The sequence below is a fragment of the Camarhynchus parvulus genome, chromosome 18 (genome assembly GCF_901933205.1).
Source record: "Camarhynchus parvulus chromosome 18, STF_HiC, whole genome shotgun sequence".
NCBI classification, from domain to species: domain Eukaryota; kingdom Metazoa; phylum Chordata; class Aves; order Passeriformes; family Thraupidae; genus Camarhynchus; species Camarhynchus parvulus.
The window spans coordinates 2,477,229-2,492,645 of NC_044588.1; the positions used below are offsets into that span (position 1 = coordinate 2,477,229).

A 15,417-nucleotide genomic window follows, 5' to 3' on the forward strand; every position below is an offset into this window, starting at 1 on the left:
TGAAAAAGTAGAGGCACAACCACCTCACTTGTTCACACTCTGTCAGTGTGGGCCTTGTCATATGTTCTGTGATAGCCATATGTGCTTGGGACACAGGAGCTGCAGTTCAACAGAGAGAGCTCTTCCCTCAGGAGGAATTCCAGACCAACCTTTCCACTTGCTTGCCTTTATCTTTTCAGACTTTTTAGAGGGGGGAAAAGCATCATAAAATCATTGCAAATTATGGGATACTCAGTACCATCATACAGGCAAAGTCCAGGTGCAAATAAAATCACCCTAAAAGTGTCCCTTGCTCTGACTTTGCCATATTTTGAGTGATGCCCAGCAATCCTTTTGACAGTTTCCAGAATGAGATCCTGTGGTGCAGGTTAAACCAGGGCACAGCTGAATCCTTTTCAGCTGAAATCAGTGTTTCATGGCAGTTGCCTTAAATAGTGAATTTACATTTAATTTCCATGTGCTATATTCAAGTTTGTTACAACCTAGTTCCACATTACTAAGATAGGAGACAAAAATAGAGGAAAAAACTACCCTAAACTCAACCAAACTAGAAATGGATTTTCTTTTTAGCTGCCATATCTAAAATTTATTTTACTTTAGCTTCATAATCAAGATCCAGATACTGAGTTTTCCAGAGAAAAATGTTATGCTACGAAGAGCAAGGCACAGGAAATTTTACATACAGTGAATTTTCCTTATTGACAACCTTTGAATTATTTGACAAGCTGTACTTTTTTTTTTTTTGCTTTCCCCAGACACCATCAGATGGCAAAAAATCACTGCCCAAATATCAGCAGCAATTAATTCTGTGCCTAAAAAACAAAACAAAACAAATCAACAGAAATCAGTCAAACATAATGATCTTGGTGCAACAAATAGGAAAATGGAATGTCTCTGTGATTTGCCTGAGCAGTGTCTGTCCCCAGCCTGCCTTTGCAGTACCTTCACTGCCTCGCAGACATTTCCCCAGTAGCAGAGGGTGACAGGCAGGGACAGTGCGGCTCTGCCATGTGTGACATGGCTGGGCACTGATTGCAGCAGCCACTGCAGCCATATGGTGTGGCTGTAATCAACACAGCTGATTGCAATGCACAGTTGGTGCATTCCCCACGAAAAGGAAAAAGACAAAACCTGTGTCTGTGGTGCACACTGAAACAGTGAGAGGGAGATGACAGTTCCACTAAATTAGTCCTTTGTGACACAAACACTGAGCAGTCAATGGACTGTTGAAAGAAAATACCTGTTCAAATAAAAAAAGAGCTTAAGGAAGTGTTCTTATGGAAAGAACACACCCAATTTATTGACACACAAGAAGTAACTCCCACCCTCCTGCCTGCATTTCTACCACTTCATTCAGAGATATCTGTAAGAATTCTGTCTGTAAGGATGTCCCTTATGTTTTAAATATTCAGTATACAGGCTTTATCTATCTATCTATCTATCTATCTATCTATCTATCTATCTATCTATCTATCTATCTATCTATCTATCTATCTATCTATCTATCTTCAAATTCCCAAAGTGCAAATTTTGCTTTGGGAGAAGGGTGTGATTACTGTGCCCTTTTGCACTGCTCAGTGCCCACTGAGGCTCTTGGCTGTAGGCACCTGCACTTCCCTCTGCCCAGCACGGCCCAATGGCAGCAGCTCAGGGCACAAAGAGAAGCAATATTTTAATGGACTCTACAGATGCCACCTCCCTTGTAATTTCCATCTCCATTCTAATTTTTAAAAATTCCATTTTGTAATTTAAAATAAAAGTAAAATCAAAATAAAATTTCTCTTTAAGAAGTTGATTTTTAATTTAAAAGATCTGCAAGAGGAAATAGTGACTGGCCTGACTCACTGGTCCAGTTTCTGACAGTGTTAATGAAGCTGTAAAGCTACAAGGTAGCAAGGACAATATTTGATGTACTCACATGCTCATCCAACACTGGCTCTGTTTTTCTAAGAATAGAGTTGCCATGGAACAACTACATGAGATACATTAAAATCAGCTGCTCTGAGCACTGAAATCACAGCTCAGTGGATTTATGGTTCTGCACTACTACACAAGGTTGCCTAAATAAAGACATTTATTGTCCATTGTTCTTTCTGTCAGTGTCTATATTTGTGCAAATCAACCGCAAAGTTTAACAGATTGGAACAAGAATGCTTTAACACATTTAAAATAAATTAAAATGAATTCTAAGACATAGAAAAATCAGATTCCAGAGCAGATACCATCTTTCACTAGTATTACTACTATCTTCTGTCATGCCAAATGGGAAGAAAATTCAGTAGGAACTTTGCATCAAGATATATTGCAATAATTAGGTAGAATTATACCAGACAACACAACATGTTAAATGAAATAATTCTAATAACATCCCAGCCTACCAAATGACAGGAACCCAAGACCATTTATATTGCTTTCTTCCATGGATCAGTGGAATTAGTTTTAGTATCCTTATGTCCAAGTATTGCTTTTCACAATCAATATCTACTTTATCAGGCAGGATGGAAATGAAGAATAGATCAGAGTGCAAAGATTTAAAAAAATCTCTATGATCTAAAAAAATGCATTGAGAAATAGCTGAGTTAAAATCAGATTTGTATTATTGCCCTCATTACTGTAACATTAATATTCATTCAGTCTATTTTGCATTACAACTGCAAAATTTAGAGAAGTTTTTTTTGGATTCATTATTTCTTCATCAGATAAGGCTGATAGTTGCAATGAAGGAAAATACAGTGTATCTATGGAAATCTATAGCAATGGGTGCTATGTTTCCTGTTGTTTTCTACTCAGACAAACAGTGACATTTAATCTAAACTAGTCTGACACAAAGGAGAAATGCACTTTGCAAGTCCTTAAGGGAGGTTTGAGCCTGCCCATTGAGCAATGGAAATGAGGTTGACTCCTGCTCCTAGTTCCAAGGTGTTTGGATTAACAGAAGCCTCTCCATATTTAGGAACCTTCCAGCATTTCAGTGCTGTACCAGCCATGTCTGTGGTCCCAGATAAAGGTCATGGGAGCACAAAAATGTAGATCTTCCATTGGTTTACTGTGTTCCCACCAGGGAACAGCACAGCTCTCAGAATTACAAAATCAGGGAAATTAGGGCTGGAGTGCAACCCTCTAATTCAGCGGCTCTTTCTCCTCCTCAGTTCAAGCAGGGGTCAGTGAAATCTCTTAATCTAGGCAAACACTGGCTTAGTCTGTGACTCAGGTGCTGCAATAGAAAGGTAATGTGATATTACCCCCCTGGCAGTCTGGTAAAAATGACATTGGAAGAGCTGGATTCAAGCAGAATAGAGTTTCTTTGATTTACATCACTGGAGTATCCCACCTCCGTGCCACTTTCATCTGAATTCCCTGGCTGGATACTGTTCAGGGCTTGATTCACAGTATTTTAGCCACAAGCTGACACACTGAAAGAATTCACTCTGCTTAAATAGCTCCAGTTCTTCCTCTGTCAGACAGCAGCCCAGACCATGTCTGCTCACTGCTGACATTATAATGCACCAGAAAATTAGTCTGCGCCCCCCAAAACCAAAGGTGTGGGCTTGCTCTGAATTAAAGTGCTGCCAAAAAACAGAAGTGAACATTAAAAAGTGCATAAATTACACAATGTTCATCTAGCTGGTAATGTAATACACTTCTTTTTAACTCACACACTGATCTGGCTTACAGAGGCAGCCACAGTGAGTTGTTGGTATCTGGTGGTTAATAGATGATCCCTGTCATGTTCCCAGTGGGAAAGTGTCTGCATGCCAAAAGCATTATTCCAAATTCCACCTTGTTCTTGTACATGTAATTATTCTGCCATAAGCAGTGCAACAGCTGTCAGCCTCATGAACAGGCAGCCCCAGGGGGCTGAGGGAAATGTACCTCCCACCTGGAGAACAGAACACCTTCTCTTACCAAAGCTGCTGGAGGGATACCCCAAAACACTGGAAGGCTGTGCTCAGACCTCTTAAAATCTGCTTGACTGCCTTTTTCCTTTTCAAGAATGAGTTCAGACACCCCATCATTGGGTCTCTGTTTTACAGCTCAAATTTCCCGACATTTAAACTTTTCATGCCTACAAGAAACCTCTTCCCGTAAGTCTGCAACCAATGCATACCAAAATGAAACAGGAAGAAACATATTTGTGTATGAACCCAAGGGTTCAATCTTTACATGCTGGGCTTTAGTGAAAGTTATTCTTTTTTTTTTTTTTTTTTTTGAAGGAAAAAGCAGACTCTGCTTTGCTCTCTGCACAGCAAAGTCTGACTGACCTCCTGCCTTGGGCTCCTGAGCCTCTCTGATCAGCAGCTGCTGGCTGCTCATTCCCACCCTTCCTCTACAGAGGATTTTACACAGTTAATTGTCCTTCTCATATCTAAGTTCTAGCTCTGAAAATTTTTAACTTTGGGTGTGACTGCCAGAAGCATCACCTAAGTGCACAGCCATTGTTCCCCAAGCTGCTTTCTGAGATCTCTCAACTCTGACCATTGTTTAGTTTCCTGTTTGCTCTTCCTGACACCTCCTTGGAATTCAACCCCCTTTATTCAGAGATAATAATGTGAAATACAGAAAGTGGAACAAAAGCAGACCAAAAAACCCCCAGTCATCTTTTCTTTACTTTCCATAAATGTTCATCACGACTAAATTCACATATGTAAATGATGTTGTGTTTAGAGAAGGAACAAATAGAATAGAAGAGGCAGAAAGGAAGGTGTGTACACAGATCTTTCATCTCCTGGTACTTCAGAGGTAACTCCTCTGCAGCTGCTTGAGAGCAGGACACCCAGGGAGGGGCGAAGGCACAGGTTTGATGGGGCCTTTTTCCCAAACTGAGAGACCTCCAGGCCCCAGACAGACTGTGGTTAACACAGAGGATTAAATCAACTTTTGCACAAGGTGCCATACTTACACTGTCATTGCTTCCTTTGTTGTCCTCATATTTTGTCTCTATATGAATGGAGAATTTAGGCAAAAACGAACACTGCAACAAAAGAAAAATATGTTTTACACAAGAAATATGCCTTGCTTCATCAGCTGGCACATTCAGTACATCCCTTTTGGTATCACCTCTCTTATTTTTTTGAGATTACTTCAAGAAAAAATGTTCCCAGAAAGTAAACCTGAAAGGTTTGATGATTCTGGAGGGATCCAGAGATTCTATCTAAAAGTTGAAAATTATAATGAAGATATAAATAAATCAGTATAAGCAGTCTGGAATAATTAGATGCAATGGTTTTCATGCTCACTATGCCCAAGAGTATGAATGTCCTGAATGTCTTGTTAGAAATTCAATTCACTTAAGATCTTGAGAGCAACTAGATATCCCTCATTATAGACCAGTCTATCCCCATATAGAAAAACCCAAGGACACTTCACCAGATGCAGATCCTGACCAAACAGACAGCAATGTTTTCATATGTGAGGGCTTTTTCTTAATTTTCGGTGAGAAATGAATTTTAGCATAATTTCCTATTAATGAAATTATTATGGATTTCACGGATTATGAATCCCTGTGAAAATTTCTTTTTACTAAATCCAAATAAATCTTTATTAAAAAAAAAAGAAAAGAAAAAAGAGGAACACACCAATGTTTTCCTGTTAAAGATTAATATTTTGTATTTACATGGGAATAAATTTATTTTTCTGAGGATTTCTTAGCTTAGTTGGCTTATGAAGACTAGAATTTGTAATACTAGGCAACATAATCCCATCATAATAAATATTTCAAATATATTTTATTTATCATTTCACAGTTCTTTCAAAGCAAGTTTTCAGACAGGCAGATAGAACAGCTGTCTAACCAGCTCTGAATGACACCAGTTCAGCATCTTCCCTATTAGTCACCAAGGCTTTCCCTGTATTAACTGCCTGTTCCTTGTGTGATGCATCACTAATCCCCTGTGGCAAATGACTCCTCCATGGGCTGTGCATCCAGGTTATACAATGAGGGTGTTTGGACACCTCAGTGCTCACACTGCTGCTGGTCCAAGTCCAGGCTTGAAAACATTCAGAGAGTTCCTCAAGGGAGGGGCTGGTGAGTAAGGGAAGAGGGGGTTTAGGAGCCAGGTGTAGTGCAACAGCTGAAATCTAAGGCAGCTCCTTGGAGACTGCAGCAAATTCATCCCTCCTTCAGTGGGTATCACCCAACAAGTCATTGTTCAGTCGTCTTCTGATACCCACTATCAATAAGCACATCTAGAATCAATCCTTGTTGAAAAAACAAGTGAGACAGATTCTTCAAAACAAGGTTCTGGCGCCATGGAAGGCAAAACCCCCTCCACACTGTTGATCTGAAGCACAGCTGCAGTTTCAGAGGGAATTATGAATAAAAGCAAATGTCAGATTTCCCTTTGACCTTGGTATTAAAGAAATGCCTGCTATTTCAATCACTGTCAGGAGGTTGCCAGCAATGAGTCAGGTCATGACACCGAAATGTCACCGTTCCATGCGCTGAACATGAGGCTGCACTGGGCTGCCTGGAGCAGCTCAACAAGCCACTGCTTGAGTCTGGCTGTTGATTCCTGTGACCCAGAAGCTAAACTCTAATTAAAACAAGAGGTCTTCTAACCTTGTATTTCAAAAAGAAGAATTAAGAAAAGACCAAGGTTCCTTAGACTAGCATAGAATGGTGCCATTTACCTCAAGCCACCTCATTAGAGAGCCACTTTCTGTAAAGCCACCCACAGGCAGCCTCCCTGGGTGTTTAGTATGAAGGAGAGAACGGTAACAACCTAATTTGAGATTATAAATGGCAACATGGGTTTACCCCAAATGAAAATTCAAATTCACCAGAAGTCCTCCACCGCAAAAGTCTCTCTCAGAAACTCAACTGGCTGGCAACCAGTGCTCCAGCAGCTGTGGGGGGTCTCACTCCTTACAGGAACACTTAGCAGGGTCCAAATTTTTGAACATTTCACAGAATGTGTCTCATGATTCATCAGCTGCACTCTGACTAATTGGCAGAGGGTTCTGGCAGAACCAGAAAACTGTTTATGCATCATTCAAAAGACTATTATTCATCGTGCAAAAAGTTGGGTTTTTCCCCTCAAGTGGCGGTGTATTTACTTAACTGGGGATTAAAATTGTTATGCAACAGTCAGAAACAAACTGGGGAGTGAATAGTAGGTAATAAACCTTTTAGGAGATTCTTATTTTCTTCTGAGCACCGCTCCCTTTCTGCTCTGCCTCCTCTGGGGCCTCTGTTCTTCCAGCACTGACCTGGAGGCGATCGATCCCGAGCGCACACAGGAATGCACAGGGCGCTGTTTCCAGCTCTCCATTTCACTGCCTCTACAGCTTGCAAGGGTCCTCTTGAGAACAAAATAGTGGCAAATTCAAACTTTAACTTGAAATTAAACCTAAGTTCTACAGAATGATTCAAAATCTTCAGTCACAGTGTCTTTAATGATAAGGTGTCTTTGTGAAAAGCTCTCAAAGGAGGCATCTCCAGGTATTGTCACCTCCAGATTTTTTAGATGTCTTATAAACTGCTTTAAAAATCTTTATACCCTAGCACACCTGTGACACTCAAAAACAAATAAGGGGAATATTCAGGGTTTTTTTTTTGTTCTCCTAAACTTTCTATATTTGGCACCTCAATTTTGGAAGAACTAGGAGAGGTTTAAGGCTCAAGAGAGCACCAGTGCAATAACAGGAGAGTGAACCAGTAATTACCAGCATGAGCAGGGGCATTTCCATGTTAGAATGAAGGGAATGAAAGCAGCATATGGAAAGCACAGCCCCCAGTTGTGTTTGCAATTCCCTACATATAACCTCTTGAAAAACGCAAGGCCTATTTTTAGCACCATGATTGATTAGCGTTGCCATAGCAATAAGCAACACTTACAAGAACAGGGTAGAACCGAAGTGTGCCAAAATACTTGGCAAAGTCTTAAAGAGACAGTCAAACACATGCAGGGTGTGACAATCATTTAATGTCAAATTCACCTTGGTGTAGTAATTACACCTGAGGTGGCTGTGAGAGTTACTGCAATTGTCAGCAAATATCTTGGTCTGGGAGAGGCTTCTTCACCCTCTGGAACCTGCTTTGTGTGAGCAATGCCAGTTCATCAATGCTGTTGCAGCTGGTTTCATTTTCCATGTGGATTCTGCCTGCAGAATGTTCAAAGACCTGCTAGAGACCTCATCCTTGCTCTTCACCTCTCCTGTTCCTTGTGAATATTAATCCACAATCCTTTGGCAGTTATTTCTGCACAGTAAAAATTAATCACACTTTTCTTTTTTTTTTAAGCAGCAGAAGCATATTTCCCTAAATCTTAACATAAAAGCCCAGCAAGGCAGACATTTCATGCAAATGTTCTCTCTCATCTTCCACCAGTTCTCAGACTGATGATTTTTTTATATGATCACATATGCATTATTTTGACAACACAGGTGGAACTGGATTTTTAGAGTGATCTCCACAGAGCCTAAAGACAAAGAACAAAGTGGCTGCTACAATGAGGTGAGAGTGTTCAAGCAAATGAAATCTTTTCCATAGGGTAACTCCCATATATCACATCCTTTAAAGTCAAAGTTTTGGGCACTGTTTTGCTATGCAGGAGGTAACAACAGCATTTCTTTATTGAAGAACAAGAACCTGGGAAAGAAAAGGAGCCCAAACTTTTTTGTTAGCGACAAAGGGGATGTGGGACTGTGGGGTGATGGGAGGTGGAATATTAAATATTTTTTGGAAAATGGACAATGGGGAGTTATTGACTCCCCTCAGATTGCTGCAGACAGAGCTGCTGTGTGATCAGGTCACCCAGGCACAAACCAGCATCAATCAGGGTGACAAGGTTGGAAGAGAATAGACGGAAAGGGCTGGGCAGGGTGATGGCATTTGGAAGATGTGACTCAGAGAGAGGGAGGAGAATTTGGAAAGCAAGATAAGCACAGGAAGGTGGCAAACAGCAAACAAAAGTGCTGTTGAGTGGAAAGAAAAAGAACAATGCAAAAACAGGGCTTAAAAATAAACAAGGGAGCAAAGCTCTCATAAACAAGGCAAGGAAGAAAACCATTGTTTGTATTGTATACAATAACCTGGAGATGGAATGATGAGTAACAAGTTGCCTCCAACTGCTATAAAATTCTTATCTCTGGCTTTGCCTTCCCTCAGGATCTCTTTCTTTGATACATGGGAACAGTAACCTGCTTATTGAAGAAGAAATGAAGTGAAAAGCAGCGTGCACAAGTGGAAATGACAGTCCCATCTATCAGAGAGGGGGCTGGATTGCTTTGGAATAAGGCAGTGCTGGAAAAAGGGGAATTCTCCCAAGCACTGTGAGTTACTTGTTTCAAAGGGATTAAGCTATTAAATGAGAAAATGGGTTTGGAACTCTCTAAAAAAATGTATTATTTTTTTCTTGTAAATACTACAGAGGTCCTTCCTTTTGCTGGAACCTCTACTAAGGGAAATAAATCTGTGTTTTCCCACGACAATGGCATCAGTGAGCCTGTTTTCTGAGCTGGGGGGATAAGATGGGAGGATGCTGGTAGTAACTTTGCATTAGGCTCTAATCCTGCAGTATGGATTCTTTGTACTGCATTTTTGATGCAGACTTTTCAAATCCTCAACCTGCAGCAAAGTTTCAGCCTTGAAGAGTGAGGGGTTAGATCCAAATTTCAAGGGCTGGTAATCAGATAAGGAGAACACAGGAAAAAACTACAGCAATGTTTATCTGAAGCAACTGTTTTCCTTCTCAAGTCATCTCATTATAAAAATAACAATACAAAAACATTCCTTCCAGATAATTTACTTCATGGATAAACCAGCAGCTAAGTGAAGCACAAAACATGCCTGTTCTCAAAAGTAATCAGAAACCAGCAGGTCAGTAATGGACCATTTAGCAACTCTCACTCTGGGGCCTTGACACATACCAGATGACATAATTTTATTTTCCTCAGTCATTTGCTGTAGAAGAATAAATGTCATTGTGATAATTCATCAAAGGAATTGTTGTCTCCTGCTTTCTGTTCCATAACTGATTTTCATATATATTCTGGGTTTATATTCTATTCATCAGGATGTTTGGGACTTTGGCATGTTGAAGGAATGCTCCTCCTCCTTGTACAAACCAAACAATGCCATTTTAATGTTTGTTTTGTCTATATAATTGTGAAACTAACAATTGTCCATAAATTATGCACAAAAAAATTCTCCAGCTGTTTTTAAATTTCAGCCCCAGAACTGAAATATTGCTAGCACCACCAAAGCCATTCAGGTCAGGCAAATCTGTTTGAACTGATCCCTGGTAAACACTTGAACTACACCTTCAAACCCAGAAGAGTTTGCTTAAATTCTCTTTGTATTTTTCCTAACCACTTTCTACTACAGCTTGAGAGCTAAACTTTGGCTCATTTTCAGTGTTCTTTGATCATATGAAGATTTTGTACCATGGTTTAGTCACCAAACATGATCTGATTGTTTGTTTGCTTGAGGCTCCTCTCTTTTTTTGTCCAGAATCTCCACTGTCACTTGAGCAGGTCAAATGGATATTTGCTCTGTGCTGTTTATTTTTTAACAATATCCCAATGCAGGTAAAGAAACTTAGTTCTATGCATTTCTTCTTCGTTTGGTTTGCAGTAGACACAAGTTTGCTTTCTAGTTAATTATTTCTAATCTTGTTGGGCAACCTCAGAAATAAAAATAACAAAGCCTTCTGAAAGTTCAGTTGTTCTTGCCACTGTGAATAGCATAAATATTTTCCACTAAAGATACATATTTGCGAAGGCTGTGATAGGCTGGCACACAAGGGGTTGTTGAGAGTTACAAGACATCTTGTCTCCATCCTCCAGGAGAAAAAGGCCCCAGGCCCTGACTAGCAAAGGAATTCTTTCCAAAGCCAGCAGCTAGCAGCACCCATTGCCCAGGAGCAGGTGTAGCTGGGCAGGAGGCACCTCACCACACCCAAGTCCTGGAATTGCTTAAGGAGTAGAATCCATTGGAATTACTCCTATAGGGCTGCATTTCTGCTGCACCTAAATCACAGGTTTATTATCTTAACATCAACCTAATCAGAATATAAATGGATTTGTAGATAAAACCTAAATATGTATTTTAGCAAGATATCAGGTTTCTAATGACAAGATCAAAACCAAAGCAGCTCCAGTGTCTGTCTTGAAGACATTTTCTCGCGTACAGGTCTGAAGTAACACCCCAGCCACTAAAACTTTGAACTTTACAGGAATATCTTATTCCCTAAATAGTACTCTCAAATCTGGATGACTTCCTTTGGCTTCAGCTTTGACAGTATTTTTTGACTTCCTCCTCCCTCTCCATGTCAGCAGGAAGCTTTCAAGGATTAGCTCCAGCTCTGATACAGCATTTCTTGGGACAGTCCCCATGTGTCACCTTCCTGAGAGGAAATCTTTTGTATGGCAGCTTGAACCAGGTGCATTTGCAAATGCTCTCCTGATGTGACCCTACAGCACAAATTGCACCTCACAAAAGCATCACTTGTGCAATAGTTCTGTTAAACTCATTACCTCAAGTGTGGCTTTTGTTTTACATGTTGTTAACATGGTTGTCAATACCCAGTAGCAGATGTGGTGTTTGCTGCCAGATTTAGGGGGTTGCTGTGTAACAAATACCATTGCTTAAAGCAGATGCCATCATAACTGGATCCAGATTACAGAGGACTAACATCATGACAGTGTAATTTCCATTCCTGTTTTCATGCATCCAATTGCTCTTGGCTTTTTATACAACCATGGCACAGAACAATATTCTGAAAATTATTTTTCAATGCCTGATGAGCATTTTTTCTTAGGTGTCCTAATTTCAGGTCTTTAAGAAGGCTGTATTTATGAATTCCATAATATTCACAGGAGAATCAGATTGATGAAATTATTCCATACTGCATTTCTAAATGCCAGAGTATGGGTTTGAATTCTATTTCTCAACAGCTTACATATTTTGCAACTGAAAAACCTTAAGACTGTCAGTAAGGTTCAGTCTGCTGTTCACATCCTCTTCCAAAGCACTAACACACACTGAAATAACATGCTGAGCCTTTAAGGTCCTTCTCTTTATTTAGAGTGGAATTTACAAGGTTAATAAGGTGTGAACATGCCACAGAGCAGTACGTACTTGACTCGATAAGATTATGCTTTATTTATCCAATTATTGGCCTGCCTTTAGAATGAGTTTTCCTTGAAATGAAGCTCAATTTGACTCTCATCATTTCCCACAGACCCTTCAGAAATAATTTATGATCTTTAAGAAAAGGATTTCCAAGCTATCTTACATATTTTGGGCAATGTCTGTGGGCTTATTCTTTCTTTCAGAATTCTCTAATGAATACAGAAGATCAAATTTAGAGAAATATTCCAGACAAGGATAGCAATTATTCCCAGTGGTATGTTTAACATTTTTGTTCTAGATTCAACAGTTGGAGGCAAAGGCACTGTCTCTGTTTTCCATGAAGATAAATTCATAGCCTATCAGCTCCATTAATACATATTTTTGATTTTTGTCTGAAGTACAGTTTCCCTTATCTCCTCCCAGTACTTCTAGTTCTGTTTCCTTGCACCATGGTAATTAGTCCCCCGCTCCCCTAGGCAGTTACACGGTCACTTAGTGATTGTTTTGCCTACCTTCTAAATTTCTGGACTGATTTAATTTTTCTTTACATGTCTCTTCAACACTGCAATCACTTCTGCTGATGCTCTGGAACATTTCTGTAGCTGTACCTTCCTCCAGCCTGCACCAGGTGTTGTTTCACCAGATCAGACAGAGATCACCTCCTGATTCAGATTCTCTGAGTACAGCACTGCTGTTTGGCTTTAATAATGTATTGCATTTCAAATTTAGACACATATTTCTGTCTGCCACCACCCTTTGCATCATCCCCACTTGTCTCTCTCAGTTAAAGAAGAAAAATCACATTAAAAGATTCAAATTTACTTTCAGTTAAAGAAAAAAATTTACCATGGAGAGATATCAGTGCAACACAGCAAATGTCAACTTCCCAGCCTAAAACTAAATATGCTATCAAAGGTAAGCCTTAATTAATGTGAACTCTGACAGACCCTACCAAAAATCTCTTCTGGCAAAACCAGCTGAGAATCTGTCCCTCATCACTGCTGTCCATTCTGGGACATTTAAAATCAAATGAATATTCTAAGTACCTCTAGCACATATTGGAAAGCACAGTTTGTTGCTTTGGGTTTTCAAACCTGGCTATCACAGCTGCAACTCTTGGTCTCTAGCTTTCAGATCTGAGCCTTTAAATCTCTTTATTTTTTTCTTTTTATCACACTAATTTTTTTTCCTCTGTGCTTTATGAGTTTTAAAAAATCTTCACAAACATTTTGAGCACTGCAGAATTAAGAGAAACATCTGCATTATGTTTTACCTGCAGTCAGACGTTCAAGGTAAATCAAAGCAGGAGTTTCTGAAAGGTTCCTTCACCTGGAACCTCCTCACCTTCCAAAGGCTGCTGGAAACATTGCTATTATTGAGGCCAGCATATTTAAACAATTTTTCTCATGATTTATGTGCTATATTTTGCCTTAGCTAGGCGAGAGGGAATAGATGATTTTTCTGGGCACTGTGCCCAGATTATCTTTAATTTTATCTACAGATTGTACAGTTTCCCAGATACTATACCAGAGATGAGCATTTTATAACTTAATAAACCAATAAATAAAATCTGTTCTCATGTCTCCATGTAACAACTGGAACCTTAAAAGCCTCACCCTTTTTAATAGAAGGTTCTCTCTTAGAGTCAGTAAGTAAAAACACATCAAATTATTTTGAGGTGATAAAGAAAAATAATTTATAGGATCCCCTTAGAATTACTTCAAATTTCCCTTTAAATTGCTTAAACAAATAACTAAAATAAGGTTTCAGTATTGAATGCATTATAAATAAGTTATATTTAGAAGAGATCTGATTGGATTTTACTACTATATTTTACATCAATTTTCTATTTTTGGAATAAAAAGAGGAAGAAAAACTTACTGTGTATTCTGATTTCCAATTGTCCATTTGTAAAAAAAAGAAAGAAGAGGGAAAAGAAAAAAAAAGAGAAATATGAAATAAAACAATGATGCAAGATCCTTACAGTAAATACACATTAATAATAAAAATGATTGTGTCAGATAGTCTGCAAATTTATATTTGACTTAAGTCTAAGGGACAATAAAAGACACATGTCAGACAGAATCCAAGCACCTGATGTTTTCTGGGAAGAAATTGCTTAGATATAACACTCTAGTTTTTAACTATATAATCTTAATTTCCTGATACCAGTAAATATAAGGTGAAAAATATATCCAGTTCAAGAGGAGTTGTTAAAGAGACTTGGTGGTTGTAGTTCAATGTATAACTTGGAGCTTCTGAAGACAAACTAAACTATCCCCCAACCAGAAAGCAGCAATCATTTCTGCCACATTCCTTACCTGTGATTGTGTAAGGATAATAATTCCAGGCCTTCTCTGTAACATAAAATATTTTGGGAACAACTGCTCTAGCCCAGCTAGGCAGCTTGCTGAAAGTAAAAAGAAAATATAAAATTAGAATATCTTATGACTTATGACTTATGTTATTAGAATATATTATGACTTAGAATATACTATGACTATTTCTACGCGTATTGTAGAAATAAAGATACTTCCAAACATGCCCATTATTTGTGAGGTGTTTGAGGGAGACAGCAACACCCAGACTCCTCAGGAGCATTTTCATTTTCTGCCTCAGCTGTGCTCCCCTCTCAGAGGGAGCAGATCGGGGCCAGAGCAACAACCTTGGAGTGGGCTGAACCAAGGCTGCTCATTTTGGGGATTCATGGCCTGGGACCTTTGGCCACACTCAACACGTGAGGCCAAACAAGGTGTCCTGGTGGCACCGTGTGCTCAGCCACAGGGAGGCACTCTCCAACAAGAGGTCAGGAGGAAATGTGGGATTTCAGTCCACTTCGATCCTGAATCCATTATTTCCTCTTACAGATTCTTTTTTCTTCCTTCATGTTGTCTGCCAGCACTGAAACCCTCGTGCTCAGCTCACCTGGCACGCAGCTGTTCCCACACTACCAACAGCAATTCCTGAGTAGGAAGCTTTTGTATTAAAATTAACAGATCACTCAAAACACCTCGTGACGCTGGTAGGCAGCATTAGTCCCATTTTGCTGATGGGAAGAGTAAATAACAAAAGGGAAGAGAATTAATGGAACTGACATTACAGCTCAGAGCTCATTCTGTCAAGAAAACTCACCAGTGCAGTGGCGCAAAGGCAGCAGAATCAGAAATCAAAGACATAGATACACCATTGGAAGGGATCATTAAAGGGGAATTGAATAATACTGTGGAAGGGTGGCACCATTTTTTTACCCCAGCTCTTGGATTTGTCATTTCCAGCATTCTGGTCACAGAGGGTACCAAAAACTGATGAAAAAAAGAAATATTCAAAAAGGCAAGTTCACT

General features: G+C 39.5%; 1 protein-coding gene across 3 annotated transcripts in view; it reads right to left on the reverse strand.

Moving 5' to 3' along the window:
- Positions 1-15,417, reverse strand: part of PITPNC1 (phosphatidylinositol transfer protein cytoplasmic 1) — a 79,495-nt gene that overhangs the window by 23,973 nt on the left and 40,105 nt on the right. For all 3 annotated transcript variants that reach the window (XM_030962257.1, XM_030962259.1, XM_030962258.1), the window contains exons 3-5: positions 14,398-14,486; positions 13,958-13,965; positions 4,901-4,972 (exon numbers count right to left, since the gene is read on the reverse strand). In XM_030962257.1, coding sequence (XP_030818117.1) covers positions 4,901-4,972; positions 13,958-13,965; positions 14,398-14,486 — 169 coding nt within the window. The remainder of the gene's footprint in view (positions 1-4,900; positions 4,973-13,957; positions 13,966-14,397; positions 14,487-15,417) is intronic.